Source organism: Hermetia illucens, chromosome 5 (genome assembly GCF_905115235.1).
Source record: "Hermetia illucens chromosome 5, iHerIll2.2.curated.20191125, whole genome shotgun sequence".
In the NCBI taxonomy this organism is placed as follows: Eukaryota; Metazoa; Arthropoda; class Insecta; order Diptera; family Stratiomyidae; genus Hermetia; species Hermetia illucens.
Genome location: NC_051853.1, coordinates 91831713 through 91847747, shown reverse-complemented (window position 1 = coordinate 91847747; position 16035 = coordinate 91831713). Strand labels below are relative to the sequence as shown.

The 16035-nt window shown below is 39.3% G+C and overlaps 1 protein-coding gene across 1 annotated transcript in view; it reads right to left on the bottom strand.

Moving 5' to 3' along the window:
• The window catches only part of LOC119656744 (tyramine beta-hydroxylase), a 48839-nt gene extending 37750 nt beyond the window's left edge, over positions 1-11089 (bottom strand). Inside the window, exon 1 of the mRNA XM_038063303.1 lies at positions 10534-11089. Coding sequence (XP_037919231.1) covers positions 10534-10597 — 64 coding nt within the window. The 5' untranslated portion in view covers positions 10598-11089. The remainder of the gene's footprint in view (positions 1-10533) is intronic.
• Positions 11090-16035: the final 4946 nt, after the last annotated feature.

Below are 16035 nucleotides of genomic sequence, written 5' to 3'. Positions count from 1 at the left end.
CAGTGTCCTGTAGGGTACCGTTACGGTCTTGAATGCAGTGCTCTGACACACTTCAAGGCCCTGATCCAATATGGATTGTTGTGCCAAAGATTATTATTATTATAATCGCGTGGCATATCAAGTGGAAAGCCTCGGTTTTTTCGAAATTGGTCTTAATTTTGACAATTGTTGAAAAAGCGGGGAATGTGGAGGTCAAAAGTGACCATATCTATCACGGACTTATTCTCAGGGGCTACTCAACGAAAAATTCGCGAAGCTGTCCCTATACGGCGCCCGGGCCTTGAAATACAATCCATGCTGGTATCTACTTAAATTAATGCATAATATACTTGTATTATTATGTTTTTTGGAATTAGAGAGTTCTCTTAGAGAGTTCTCTTAAGTTTATCGAAGAATCATAAAAACTTTCAGTAATGTAGATTATGGTATGGGGCATGAAAATCGTGATATTAGTGACAAAGTTTCAGCAGCTCAAAGTTGCCTCTTTTGTGTAAGTTTACTGCAACCTAAAACACTGAATATCCATATCACACAGATTAGAATAGTTCGACATGCTAAATGCATATACATTAAGAGCTACGTACAAATGGAAGCCTTCTGTACTCAAATACACTTACAAAAGAAATACATAAAATCGTTCATACCTGAAGCATTAAGCTTCCGGGTCTCAACTTGTTGTATCTGTTCTAGGTGAACATCTTCTCACTTGCTAATAATGTTGAATCTCTTGTGTGAAGCATATGAAAGTGACTATCGACACAACACTTTCCAAAGCTAAATTTTGTGAAGATTTTTGAACGCATTCTTGACAACCATATTCGCGAAATCGTTCAAATACCCGTAAATCAAGCCGGATTTGCTAAGAATTGCGGAACTACTGACCTCTCCAGACTCCTCTTTGTTGCTATTATGGACGCTGTCACACGGACAATCCAACGTCCATCGCCCTATAAATTGCTTTATGCAGATGATGTTTTCCTAGCGTCTAATAGCAAAAATGATCTTGAGCAGCTTGTCCAAAAATGGAATGATCACCTCATCCGACACGGTTTCAGATTCAATCTGAATAAAACTGATTTTTTAACGACCGATCCTCATGAAACAGACACAATCACTGTCAATAGCATTGACTTGCTCAGAACTGAGCGATTTAAATATCTGGGGTCAATGCTATCAGCCAATGGAGAATTGCGTTATGAAATTATTTAACCCATTAGCGTAACCTGAACAAAGTCGCGTTCCATAACTTGTGTTCTTTGTGATCGACGTATCAACGAATGTCTCAAATCTAAAATTTACCATAATGTCGTCCGTCTTGTCGCTCTCTATGGTCCTGACTGCTGGCCGACTATAAAAGACAATGAACGGCGTCTTGCGATAATGGAGACCAAGATGTTGCGTTTTACTAGTCGCGTGACACGCTTTGCTCGCATCCGAAATGAGGATATCGGCAATCGATATAGGGTTGCATCGATCGTGGCAAAATTGCTAGAGAGACGTCTTCGATGTTATGGTCACTTAATTCGCGCTAACGTGGGTGGCAAGATTGGTCTGAACATCGAGGTCGATGGTAAGCAACCAAAAGGCCGGCCGAAAAACTGTTGGCTTGATACGCTGGATTGGGATTTGAAAACCCCGCGATTGCATCCAAATCAAGCTTTTGATAAAACAAAATGACGCAATGCTTATGAACGGGACAAAGGCTGGAGAAAAAAAAGAAGAAAAATAATGTGTAATTGAATGTTAAACTATGTGTAAGTGAAACGGGTGACTCCTCACATAAGAAAACACAAAACCTTTCATAACTGAAGCGTTCAACTTTCGGTTTCCCGTTTTATTTTTTTATGTAGCAATTTGATTCAACTATAGTATTTCACACCATTTCGTTTGTTTTTTTGTGTTTAATTAGCCACTTTCACTTGCTACACTTCTATTACATATTTTTATAATATATTGAGTTGAGGAAAAAGAAATGTCGTATTTTGTCAATATCGCATCGGGTCATACTATACGGCGATTTGAAGACGACAATCTGCGCTACAAGTGCCTCTTTGACAGTGTTGCGATCGTACGTTTCAGTCTCAAGTTATAGCGCGTCAAAGATTAAGTCCACCAAGCAAGAAATTCGTCATATTTTACGTTTTTACTATCTGAGAGGTAAAAATGTAATCATCCAAGTAGACCGGTATGTGAGCACTCGCTCGATTGGCCAAGAACTGGACATAGACCATAAAATCGTTTGGAACCATTTGCAGAAGATTGGATTCCAAAAGAAGCTGAATGTTTGGATGCGATAAGAGTTGACGCGAAAAAATTTCTTGGACCGAATCAACGCCTGCGATGCACTGCTGAAACGGAACGAATTCAACCCATTTTCGAAGTGGATGGTGACTGGTGATGAAAAGTGGATCATGTACGATGATCTCAAACGAAAAAGATCGTGGTTGAAGCGCGGCGAGCCGACCGATACCATCGTCAAGCCCGGATTGAGGGTCAAGAAGGTTTTACTGTGTGTTTGGTGGGATTGGAAGGGAATCATCCACTATGAGCTGCTCAACTATGGCCAGACCCTCAATTTGGTCCTCTACTGTGAGCAACTCGACCGTTTGAGCAGGCGATTGACCAGAACCGGCCAGAATTGGTCAATAGGAATGGTGTCGTGTTCCACCAGGACAACGCTCGACCTCACACATCTTTGATGACCCACCAGAAGCGACTGGTGCTCCGATGGGATGTCCTATTGCACCTACCGTATAGTCGGGAGCTGGCACCAAGTGATCACCATCTCTTCCGATCCATGCAAAACGCTCTTAATTTTATTAAGTTGGCCCCAAAAGAGAATTGCGAAAACTGGCTGTCTGTTTTTTTTTGCAAATTGGGGGGGGGGGGGGGGCGGTTTATAAGGGGGGGGATAATGAAGTTGCCTTCTAAATGGCAACAAGTTTGGGAACAAAACAGCGCATATTTGACTTAAATCGGATAATTATAAGCATGTTAAATAAAGCGTCAAATTTGCATCACAAATACGACATTTCTTTATCCCGAACCCAATATATACAATTTCATTTCTTTTCTTTTTCGAGTTCGTTTCAGCAAATAAATCCTTAGTGTCAAATTTATAACGAGGAAATTTTATTTCCTTGGTTCCCTCCTTAATTTTCTTTCATATTTACTTATGTGATAAACAGGATATTGCATTTTACCACGACTTCCCAGGTTCAATCACAAAGGCAAGACTTGATGCAACAGAACTAGAGTGAACGCAAACACATCTACTAAGAAGCTTGTCGTATCTTTGTTACAAAAGCCAAAGTGGTGATGATTTTTCTTTTTATTGATTTAAACTTCTCAATAGCAGTTTCTCAAATAATTTTGCCATAGCTAAAAATAGTGAATCGATTGACATGAAAGAACTCAAGTTGAACATTTCGACTTTAGATACTTCCAATCGCCAGGAGAAATATCTGACACTTAACACATCGGGGATTGTGGGAAAACACTTCATCAAAATCTTTTTCGGGCAACTATTCCAATACTTCCTCGGGTATTTTTAAGATTCGATTAGATTTTTTCAGCTCTTTCGAACTTACTTTCTCAGTGTGAACTGATATTTTGAATTAGAAGGGATTATTCCACTTTTGGCTAATACGGTTTCTTCTAGGAAAGACACAATTCATTAGACTTCCTCAATTCTGCCCTGGAGGTTCTTGTCCCCGTTTAAAAATTAAATTCGTAAATATGACCTGAAGGCGAATTATAACAAGAGCGAAATCGATTAGTTCGGGCCTAAATTGACCCGAATAAACTTATTGCTTTTGTCAATTGAGGGAGTTATGAGTTCGTATTATGTTGATGACCGACTGCACCAATTGGGCAAAGTATTTCTCAGACTTTTATTATATTCTTTTTGGGCAAAAGGTGTTAGTTTTTTTAAGAAAAAACTTTTCGTTGGTTTGTTAACGTATTATACAGTATTCTAAATTTTGTTTTAATATGAAATGTGGGCGAATATGAAGAACTATATATTCATCAAATTCAGAAAAACCTCTCAAGAATCCAATTTTCGCTAAACTAGGATACTTATTTGAAATGTGAAGATCCGATTACTTCAAATTGCGAAAGTAGCTATAATATTATCTAGGTGTCAAAATGTTACTCCTACTGAAACGAAATTTGGTAGAAAAGTGGAACTCCTGAATCCCCTTGCATGCAGTGAGTAACATAGATTCACGTTGAGCTTAAGCAAGGAGTCCCTATACACACAAAGGGGAGGGGGTGTACATTTTGTTCACCAAATATGGTCAGCAGGTATTAATTTTAATAGTGTTTGCAAGGGGGGGAGTACGTGGGTCCGAAAATGGTTGGTAACTTCAGGGACCCGTTCTCAGAAACAACCCTGCCCAAATATCTGAAAAGAAATATAGTGGTCCATGCCCATATTATCTAGGTGTCAAAATGCTCTCCATATCGATACCGGTTTAAATAAAGTTGATAATAGTATATTACTATATCTATTATAACTATATTTTTAGAAATTGCCTGATAAGCCACCTTAAGTTTATCCTAGAATCATCAACTTTCGCAGTAATATAGAGCATGATGCTACCAAGTAGTGTACATCGCACTGTTACTAACAGAGTTATAATAGGTCAAAGTTGTCACTTTTGTACAAATTTCTTGCATTCTAAAACTTTGAATACTAAATTTAATGGTCTGATAAACTGAATGCACAAATATTACGAGCTAAGTACAAAGGGAACGAATGGCCATTTAAATATGTTTATATTAGCGACTTGTTGTAAGTAAAGCGAGAGTTTGGTAATAGGTGATCTGGAAGCCCTGACGGACTGCGATAATTCTTTATTCTAGTATGAGATGGGGAAAAACGGCTTTGGATGGATGGATATCACGACAATGGTGAAGAGTTTGTGGACTTTTACCGTATTGTTCTTTTCCATAGTCGGGACGAGCAGAGTAGGACTAAAGACGAATACCATCAAGAACAGCCATAATAAAAGATCGAAAATGTCAATACCTGGGCCGTACTCACAAACATGCCGGAATTATAGGGCGAAATAATATTTTACTAAATTCCAAGCCGACACAATTTAAACAGATAGATATTTAAATCACTCAGTTTTGGATAGGTCACTATCACTTTTGCAACCTACTACCTCACAGGTAGATACTGCTAGATGCGAGGGTCTATGATGTTTATGAATAAGCTTGCCCAATACATTCACAAGCCCGGGACCATTGAGTGTAAATACTACATATTAGATATACTGCACTAAATGCTACGTATTGATAAGTATGATCCCTTTTGCCTATGCTTGCCACGCTGCGCGCTGTACACATTACGTGCTGCTTAAATCTTAGAGCCGTGTATATTGCCTCCTCCACAAGAGATCTAAACTGCAATTAGAGTTTAAAGTTATTCTTTGTAAAACTGATTGAAGTCTTCTCACACAGACTCTGGCGACCAGAGTTTTTGAGTTATTGAGCTACTATACAATGGATTGAAGCGCAATATCATCTTCGTCGCTAGTGGTGGTTTTTATTAGGCAAGTACCGATATTTCGGGAACAACTTATTCTCATTTTCACTGCCGAGAGTCTACTTGTAATTGCTACCCGTAGACGCTCGACACTGAAGAAGGAAACAAGTTGTTCCCGAAATATTGGTATTTCAAAAATATTGACTGGCAGTTTCGTCCAGGACAGAGACAACCCATGAGACCTTATTTTTGACCTGGAAGCAGCGTGATTGAAAATAGCAACATTTTTTCTATTTTCCAAACACTCATTTACACAAATAATTTGATCTGGAAAGCACTATATTGATAATAGTCAACCTCATACGCTTTACACTGAATACAAAAGAGAGCTGGGGAGAACTGGATTCTTCATAAATGGAACTTTAATATTTCACTTGGACATCAATTATTTTCGTCAATTGTCACGTCAGCGTCTTACTTGCATGGCTTAAGATACTGTAAATTTGCGCGAAATTGATAAGTTTGAACTGCTCTAACTTTGACACTAGCCGAATTTTTACGAAACGCAGTATTATGCGTGATACTGTCCTCTATGTGGCTGTAAAATTCAGTATTCCTAGGAGGGGTTGTCAACCAATTTAAAAAAGTTCATAATATACTGTCATATTAGTAAGTTTATCTAGGCAGTAATAGGAATGGGGCATATTTTGAGGCCTTGATTTCATTTAAGCGCAACATTTTGACATTTTGTTTTCAAATTTGGTTGGCTGCGAAGACTGATTTTTCCAATGCTTTTTCAGTGAAGTTGAGAGATATTGCAATGAAAGAAACATTGTCTTCAAAGTTTGGCTGGTTTTGGTCAATGCATCAAGCTTTCTCGTTTTTTGATTTGCACTCTTTAGAAGTTCAACCTTTAATGGCGTGTCAAGTAATTTACGGATGAAGGGCTGTATAAATCAAAGAGCAGACAAAGAGCAAATATCCGAACTCCGAACCGCATTTCGTACTCTTGGGAACTAGTTCGAAGATATACAACCCCTTCCTAAATCGCGGCAAAGTATTCATCATCAAAGACCCAATAACCGGTATCCAGACTAGGCCTGCCTTCAAAAGGAACACTGGATAGGAGAAATTTTCAACGGGTCCAAGTTGTAGTCGCCTATCTTTATTGTTTTCGATTGACCAGTGCGATCCGATGTTGTTGATTCTTGGCAAAGTATTGCAGGAAAGAATTGAAATTTTGGTATGAAAAAAACGGTGCATAAAATGCATGGAAAATTTTCATTAAACATTTTTTGCTTGGAACTGACCATTTAACCGATTTTTGTGGTTATCTGGACAGAAAATTTCACACCGAGTACATTTGTATTTAGTGTAACTGTATTTTGTTTGTAATTAAAAGTGAAAAATATCTTTATATTCAAAAGGTAACTTTTCGAACAATTTTGGAAGTGAATGAATAAATTCGAATTCAAAAGGTAACGAACCGATTATTATGAAATCTGGAAGCATGGTTCCCAATCAAATTACGAAGAATATGAACCAACCTTTGGGTTGATATCGTATTTTTATGGGTCTTTTTAAGGTTTTGTGTGAAACGAAACCTTATTAAAATCAGGTCAATATCTACCTGTGCGTCTGTCTGTCTGTCATACCTGATTTACTCGGAAACGGCTGAATCTATTTTCACAAAATTTGGTGAGAGCATGCGGTCTGTGTGTCCATTTACATGCAGCAAGTGGCATCTGTTTTGTTGGGATTAAGGGGGGGGGGGCTCCTCATATTTGCGAAAGGGGGCTGTACATTTTTTTCACTAAATAGACTCACGTGGGGTATCAAATGAAAAGGCTTGATTAGTACTTTTCAAAACTGGTCTTGGTTTTGAGTGAAGACTCAAAATATGTGCCACAAAAAATGAAGCAGGTCATATTTTCGGAACTAATCCAACCAAAAAGTGTGAAAAAAATCACAATGGTTGCACAAAATACATCCCATTCCGATATCTGCATAAATAAAGTTAATAATAGTATATCAAGGAGTTCAAGGTTTGGTAGCAATATAGGGGACACAAGTGTTGAAAGGCATATATAATATAATAGTATACGGTAATATACAATGTTTGTTTCTTTGTTAGTATTAATATGTACATATTTATATCTTAAAGTTTGGCAATATATGAAGTATTTTGCAAGAGGAATGGAAAAATGTGAAGAGAGAGTTCCTCACATAAAATCTTTATACTCGAAACGCCCAGCTTACGGTATTCTGACTTTGTTTTCAAAAATAAAAGTAATTTTTTTCAATTTTAATTTTAATTATTTTTACCTGTATTGAGGTTCATATTCATAGAAAATAAATAGGTAATCCAGAATTTAAACCTTTTTGATTACGGATTAAAATTAGAGTAGTTATATGTTCCGCAGTTGGAGAAGTTTAGTTATAACTTTTAGCGGACTAATGCAGTGTGATTATTATTTGTGCAAAAATTTATATTCCAAAACATTCTCAAAATTTGTTCGAAATATGACTAATATAATGTCCAAATTGCATTCAATTATCTTCACTAAAAAAATTTCAAACAGTAAGAACAGGTTTCCCCCCTTAAACTCCATTCCACTGATTGTGTGGAAATTCATAGTGTGTCCATCAAATTTCATTCGAATAGGCAAAACTGTTTCGGAGAAAACTGCGTGTAACACACTCTGACAGACAGTATGCCAATTTTAATAAGGTTTCGTTTTTACATTAAACTTTAAAAGCCCCTCTTTAAGGAGCTATAACGTTGCACCGTCACAAGTTTTAATCGAAATTGCCTCCGTGTCTTCTCCACTCTTCCGTGGGTGCTTTTAAAAACTCTACCTTTACTAAATGTGGCCTACTACTGGAAAACGTTAGAAATCCCAGACGACGAGACATATTCAACTCTCAATGAAATCCAAATATAGACCCAAATTCCTATAAGGCTTCTTTCGCTACTGAGATTTACACTAATAGCAATCCTTATGTCTTAAATAAAACCAATGGTCTACTTCAGGAAGAAGTATCTAACTAACCAACGAGGTATGCGGCTTTCGAAGACAATATTCCAGTCAAATTCTGTAGCAGATGATAAGGCGGCTCCAAAGTTCCTTAGAAGGTTGCATCTTAGAATTCCCTCTTGAGTGTTAGATAAATATTATACATCACATCCTATACACATGATGGGAATATTCGAATTTGATTTTCAGGGACGTTATCGTCCTCCGAACTCATTCCTATTGAGAAAACTGTGTAGCCGACTCAATCTACAGTACTGAGATCGCTGAACTTTGTATGTGGACTTAATATTCCAATGTTGAAATTGTGGATTCGATTCGAGTTTCGATTTATGTAAATGATTGTGAAATGTGAATTACTCGATGGGGACTAGAGTGAAAATATACACCTATTTCAAAATGTTCACTCCTGAAGCACTATTATCTGAATAATTTGAAATGGTCAAAACTATTCAGTGCTAGCCTTTTTGATTGCCATCACGTACCTTTTAACAGACTATTCTGTTACAATCGCACAAATCAAAGAGCAAATGAAAACATTATTGCTACATAGAATGAATTGAAATATTTGAACTCAGATCCTGTGCCTTTTGCACGTGCAATTGTATATTTTACGTCCGGGTGAAATTAAATATCAAATCATTCATGAATTGCATTACGATAAGGATAATCAAAAAAAAATTGGAAAGTTTAGCCGGAGAGAATAACCGCTCCCACCAGGACTCTGATATGCGTGTGCAAAAACACACATTATCTAAATATTTTCTAGCAACAATTAGCCTAGAAACAACTTCACAGTCGAAATGCTACACTTTGGCACATCCGGAATGAAATGGTTTACCCATTCGAGATTATATTCCACAATGTATTGTAGTTCAAATTGAAGTAATTCATTAGAACGACACGAGCAATTAACTTGTTAAGGAGTTTTACCCAATTAACTTGGACTTCTCCAAATATTAAATTTCCTGGGCACCTCAATGAGGAATTTGTATAACAGAGTTGTTTGGAAGGTATATAACCCAAACAAGCGACCGAATCTATCAATCTCTGGGAACGAAAATCGGCCGGGGTAGGGTATATTTAGATGCTTAAGCCTTATAAGTCCGTTCCTTCCTCAAGATCGAAATATGTGTTATTGAACATCCACTCTGACTACGAACATGTGAAAGCAGCGGCTTGCCTGGTATAATAAATGAGCGAATTTCAATATATGAGGCGCAATCAGAGCGAAATTTCTTATTTAATGGGTTGTTAATTATTCAAAGGTAACATTTCTGATAACATTAGCATACTTGATGTAATGTCTATGCTCAATAAAATCAGCGTTTCTTCCACCATGTATTTAATAATTCATATTAAACTGAGAGCAATTGGTTGTATTCCACTATTTTCAGTTTTAGAGAATGATTCGTTTAGTCTGGACACTTCGTTAGGAATAATGTTCAGTATTTGTTTGATGTAATATAGTCTATGGTATTTTCATTAAAAATTAATGGCACAGCGAAAATATCTTAAAAATTCCATGAATGTCAAAGCTACTCACACTTATTCATTCCTGAATTTCAGGGTAAATTTCTAAAGCGGAATTGACTTCCTTTTTTGACCTGAAGTTTGCTATTATGAGTAACGGAATAGACAAAAAACCCGACCACTGGATTTTTGTTTCAAAAATGTCCTTGAAAATACTCCGGAAATTACTGATTTCGAAAGCAAATTTATGAGTGCTCTCTCATTTTTGCACTGCATTTCTTACTAACTCGGAGGAAGAGCTCTCCAAACATAACAAAATATAAACCTTCTTCTCATCTCATATACATTGGAAGAATTTTGTCGAACAATTGCTATCTTTTAATATTGCAACATTTTAATTTAAAAAAATTAAACAATCTGCCTGTAATGAATGCACTAACTAATGACTTCGTTTCCTTTGAGAATCATGCAACCAAATACTCAACACTTTCTACACAGGCACACATTACACAATCACTCGGTACTCACGACTTGCAATAATGACTAATGGCAAAATTTTAATAATTATTCCAAACGGCAGCAACCACTTCATACTGCAATCACTCTTGAACTACACCAAATCCCAACTACGAATTATAAATCCTTTCAATTCATACAGTCCTGCGAATTTTGATACAAGTGCATGTACTCTCGGGAAAGCACTTCAACTGTTTGATTCTCCACGTGTATCGGCGACGAGTTTCGGAACGCTTAACCAACTCGATTAAGGATAACCACGAAAGGCATCACTCTATTTATATTGGAAGTGATCCGGTACCCAGTCCGCACACTCCTGTATATAGTACAACCACTTGTCGGCAATAATACCGTCGATGCTTCCTCCACCCGCTGAGTAATATAGTTGTGGTTGCTTGTTATTGTGGATTATTAATCGAAAGGATGAATAGTCTACTAAAAGGACAACATATATGAGAATCGTGAAAATATGTCAACTATTCGTCAGGAAATAAAACTGGATATGAATCGGAAATGAGAGACGTCGAGATACGTAGACGGAAATAGCCGTTATGAGAGCAAAATTGAATGACCACACGTCTGCCGCCCTTTAGACTTGTAACAGCAATTCCTTTCGTAAGGGCAGACACATGAGAACTATCGTGCACATTACTTAGGAATTCCAAAAGAACTTACACCAATAACACGGAAGTCGTTACCTACCCCCTTCCTATGTAAAAGGTTTTCCGATCTAAAAAATACATGAAAATCTCGATTACATTGTTTCGTTTCTAATTACATTCCCTACTCAACTAAGCTTTCCAGTGCTTTATTCGGAAGTCCATATCCTTTGGTTCGGGTACTGACTCATTGAACATTGGTAACAGGGCCAATGATGTGAATCCTTGGCAAGGGTATATGTTGGTTTGAATATTTTCTGGAAAGCCTGTTTATTAGCAAGGACACTTTTTTTACACTAAACCTTGTATTCAGGGTTTCGTCTGGACATTTATTTAAGGTTTTGTTTTGTAAACAAAATCGGTTCAATGTCTGTCTATCCGCGTTTTTCTTACTGGGGAAAATGCATCATGGAATCACGGAATCTAGGACTCCCTCTCTCTAGGATCTTTTACGGACTAAAACCCATATTTTTTCCACACTCTTCTCGTGGGACGACCGGTCTGATATTGCTTCGCGGAAGTATTCAGTTCTTAGCTGTTCACTCTAAATGAGCAGCTACCGCTTTGCGTGGAGTTAACTGCAGTACCATAACTTCCTTTCTATACTTTCGCTGCGTTTCTGCTTCTTTTAATTACTGGTGGATCCGTTTCGACATTGTTGCTACCGCATCCCATGCTGTAATTGATTACACCTTACCAAATTTTTCACCGTTAAGCGGGTATTTAGCTCCGTTTCAAGTTTTCTCCTTGAGCTTTTAAATCTTGGGTATGTGAAGAAAGCGTATTCTGCATATCCAGCTGTACCTTCAGACGGGGGACAATCGGGCAATTCATCGAGACCGAACCTATATATAACCCGTCCGGTTAAGAACTGATTCAAATCGTAACTCGGCTCACATTGGTTCCGCATAGGCTACCTACTTATGCCTGTAATAAGCCTGTGTATCCACCAGCCATTCTCCGCCTGGTGCCATACAGCCAATGACCTCATACGCTTACTTTGCTTGTTTAGGCTCATACCAACGGAATCATCCCCCCTCCCCTTAAAAATAATTGCCGGCTGTGTTTCGGGCCGCCTATATTTGGAAACATCCTTGCCATTTTTGAGCTGATAGTCGCTGTTTTCTGCCCAGTAAGCTTTAAGTGGGGTTTAAAACTCAACTCAGAGTCGAATGTTACTCACAGGTATTTCAGCAATGGCTAAGAGCTATGAACATGCGCTCCAATGCAATTGGATACTACGACCAGTTCAAGGTCATCTGCGAGTCCGACGACAACGGCTAGCTTAGTTCCATACCAGAAGACCCAGAAGAGACCTCTGCGGAAATCCTGCTGTTACAACTTCGACCCTTCGTCCGAAACATAAACTAGCTTCCGCAAGTAGTCGAAGATTATATTTAATATATATTTTGGCGTTTGTGCTAGGCTTTTCTGGCTAGCTCAAAAACCAGTTTAGTAGCGTCAACCACTGACCAAGCGTTCCGGGAGCCAAATTTCATATTTGATAAATAACCGCCACTACCAATTATTGGATATAGTCGATTATAGATTACCCGTTCGAGGACCTTGCCTATTGTATTCAGAAGACAGATAGGTCTATAGGATGGTATCGGCTTACTTGTCTTCGGGATCAATACAAGCTTTTCTATTTTCCACTCTACGGGGAAGGACCCTTTTTTAGGCAATCTGCAAATACCTGTGTGGACATGCTTGGTACCATTCTATAATAGTTGCCAGTTCTAGTGCCTCGTTGTAGATTCGATCAATGTCGGTTGCTCCGGTATCCCGCACCCTTTTCACTGCGTCCAAGACGTCATGTGTAGTTACTGAAGGGATTTTTCGGCGTTCGTTGGTGTCATTAGAAAGATTCTTTCGGATATTGGGGAAACAATGTCGAATCTGTCTCTCACAATAGTCTAGGGCGCGTAATAGGAGGGCACCTTCTGCCTTTTATTGTCGACTTAACCGACTTGTACGCTCCCCACCATGTATCGGAGTCTGCCTCATCAAACAGCCGCTTCAAGTAATAATTTTTAACTTTTCGTGATGGCCCACTGCAACTTTTTGCGTGCTTGTTTATATTCGAGGTACCTTCGTTCATACTCTGACGTGTCTCTTGGGCGTTGATTCCGCCTTCCGACCTTCAGGCATTCCGTACAACGTTTAGATATTTCAGCGTTCCACCAGTAGTTAGGGTTGCGCTTTCGCCTTGGTATGGACGCGTTACATACTCGGTATATCTGTTGGGACAGTCGCGATGCTTTTTCTATGGCTCCGTGTTCCACTTCAATAAATGTATCCTTATCAAATGGTCTTGATGACTAACCTTTTTCTGGTTTTTTCATGAAATCGTGTTCACAATGCTTCATGGTTTGCTGCAATGCTCGATTATGTCTGCTTCCCAAACGCTTTGATGCAGGCTTTAGTATTGTTTGCAGACAATAGCAACTCTGATTTTCTCTTCATACACTCTCTGTTCTAGCAGGTTCTGGGCGGCTTGGCAGTGATTTAGAATCAGCTAGATGATACCCCACCCCCTGGTCATACCCGTTATATGGTTGCAATCGCGATCTTTGATTTCCCTGCATAGAAGGCAGTGAGGGTTCTTACTGCAGTCCTTCGCCAAATGATTTTCCCCTCCACATCTTCGACGCAGTTTGGATCTATGTATCAGTGGTGCTAATGCAATCCTTCGCCATATGCCATGTAACCGAGAAATTTCACATGCTTCTGTAGAAATTTGCATTTTTCAACGTTTAGAACGAGCCCGCCCTCAAGGAGACGTTGAAAAATACTCTCGAGATGGTCCAAATGCTCAGATTTGGAAGAAGAGGCGACCAAAATATCATCACAGAAGTTTAAGTTTCTAGAGACAGAATGTATGCATCTCTGGAAAGTCTACGGAGCGTTGCACAAGCCAAATGTCATCCGGGTGAACTCGAAGAGTCCGAAAGGTGTGAGATAGCCGTTTTCGGTCTGTCTTCGGGAGCAACAGAGATTTGGTAATACGCCTTGACAAGATCCAAAGGTCGTGAAAATACGGTATATTTGTTAGTGAATGCGGGAAATCATGGGTGAGAGGAATAGGGTACAGGTCGGAAATTGTATGAGCATTCAGACACCTGTAATCTCCGTAAGGTGTTCAATCGCCGTTGGTTTAGGAACCAAATGGAGTGGAGATGACTAACAGCTATTGGAAGGTCTGCAAATACCCTGTTTTATGAGATCGTCAAAATCTTTGAGAAGATAGGAAAAAACTACGAAGTACTTTTAGTAATGATGTTGCTATATTTTCAGAGGAGTGCGCGAATGCAATGGTCTGCAATGGTCTGGAAAGGGTGTCGTTCGCGCAGGCAGGGGTCTATTACGACTTTGTTCTGCAGATCTAACAACAGCATATAGTGACACAGCAAGTCTGCGCTTAAATGGGGGTGCTAATGTCTGCCAAAATGAATCGTCACGAAAACGTCCGGCGCAGTCCGAGACTCACGTTCACCTGCCTGTAGCCGTAAGTACGGATGGGAGAGGAGTTCGCCAGTTCTGCGGTTGATACTGCACCGATACCGAGCTTGGACGGGGCCGCTCAGAGGGTCGAATATTTAAAGGCTACGTGGTACTACGCTTCGGTTAGCGCCTTCGCCGAGACACCCAGTGAGGCTAGTTTTTTATTGCATTGAACTAGCATCCGGTGGTGCATCTAGTCGCTTGAGCTCCGAATTTACGGTGGTACCAGCAAATTTTCGGGCCCGATGAGGGTCCCGGCGTGCGACTACGCGAACGTCTATTCCGGGAAGAAGACCTCGACCGTGACTGCAATCGAGATCTACCTTCCGAACGAAAAATAACTTACGTCGTCGTAAATTTTGACACTGTGTCCACGATTGCTTTCAGGCCACTTTCTTGCGTGCACCTCGTGGACTATATCGGCTATGGCGGACAACACCTCCAATGACCCCAAGTTTCTGCTCTCTGAGAGCCGCTGCAATCAGAGGGGCTTTAATAGCTCTGATCCGACCTTATCCCCACCCAGTTGCCTCATTTCACGAAGCAGCTGGCTGGGAGTACGGTGGCCTAGCGTCAGCTCGTTCAGCAAGTGATTCAGCTTCGCTTCTTCATTCACTGAGAACAGGCGTATGAGCTGTTCTTTTAATTTGCCCTTGTGAATAGTCCTCCAACACGTCCGTGACCAAACCAATTGTCTCCTCGTTGAGACTGATAAGGGCGTGGTTAAAACGCGTGGCGTCTGTTGTCACGTCTGCCAGCGTAAATTGCGCCGCCAATTCGCGGAACTCGATCGTACTCAACAGAATTGTGTCCTATATTATTGCCTATGCTGATGGCGTTTGAACTTTTGAGATGGACTGAAAGGGGGTTTCCCGGTAAATTTTGAAAACATGGTAATATACTACTATTAACTTTATTTGTGCAGATATCCGAACGGGATATATTTTGAGGCCTAGATTTCATATAGATGCATCACTATGATTTTTTTCAGATTTCTCTGTTGGACACGGGGATGTGATTTAATGGCTTTCCAGTTCGATGCATTCTTGTCTTACAGTTGTAATTCCGAAACAACTTCAAAATTGAAGTTCGAATTTCGTTGGTTGTTCATTAGAATCCATTGGTTTTTTTTGCTGTGCCAATAATTTTGTTTTGACTCGGATATGTTTGTTTTCTTGGCCTTATGTGTGTTATCTATATTACGTGGCGATGAATGTTTTAATCTTTTCATTGTATCGTCTAATATGTGTTTAGAAGTAGTGCTCCTCAACCCCCTCTCTCCTAAAGCAAAGTTCCAAAAAAAATTCGATAGCCACAATTACACGATATAACATTCGTGGATATGATAAAA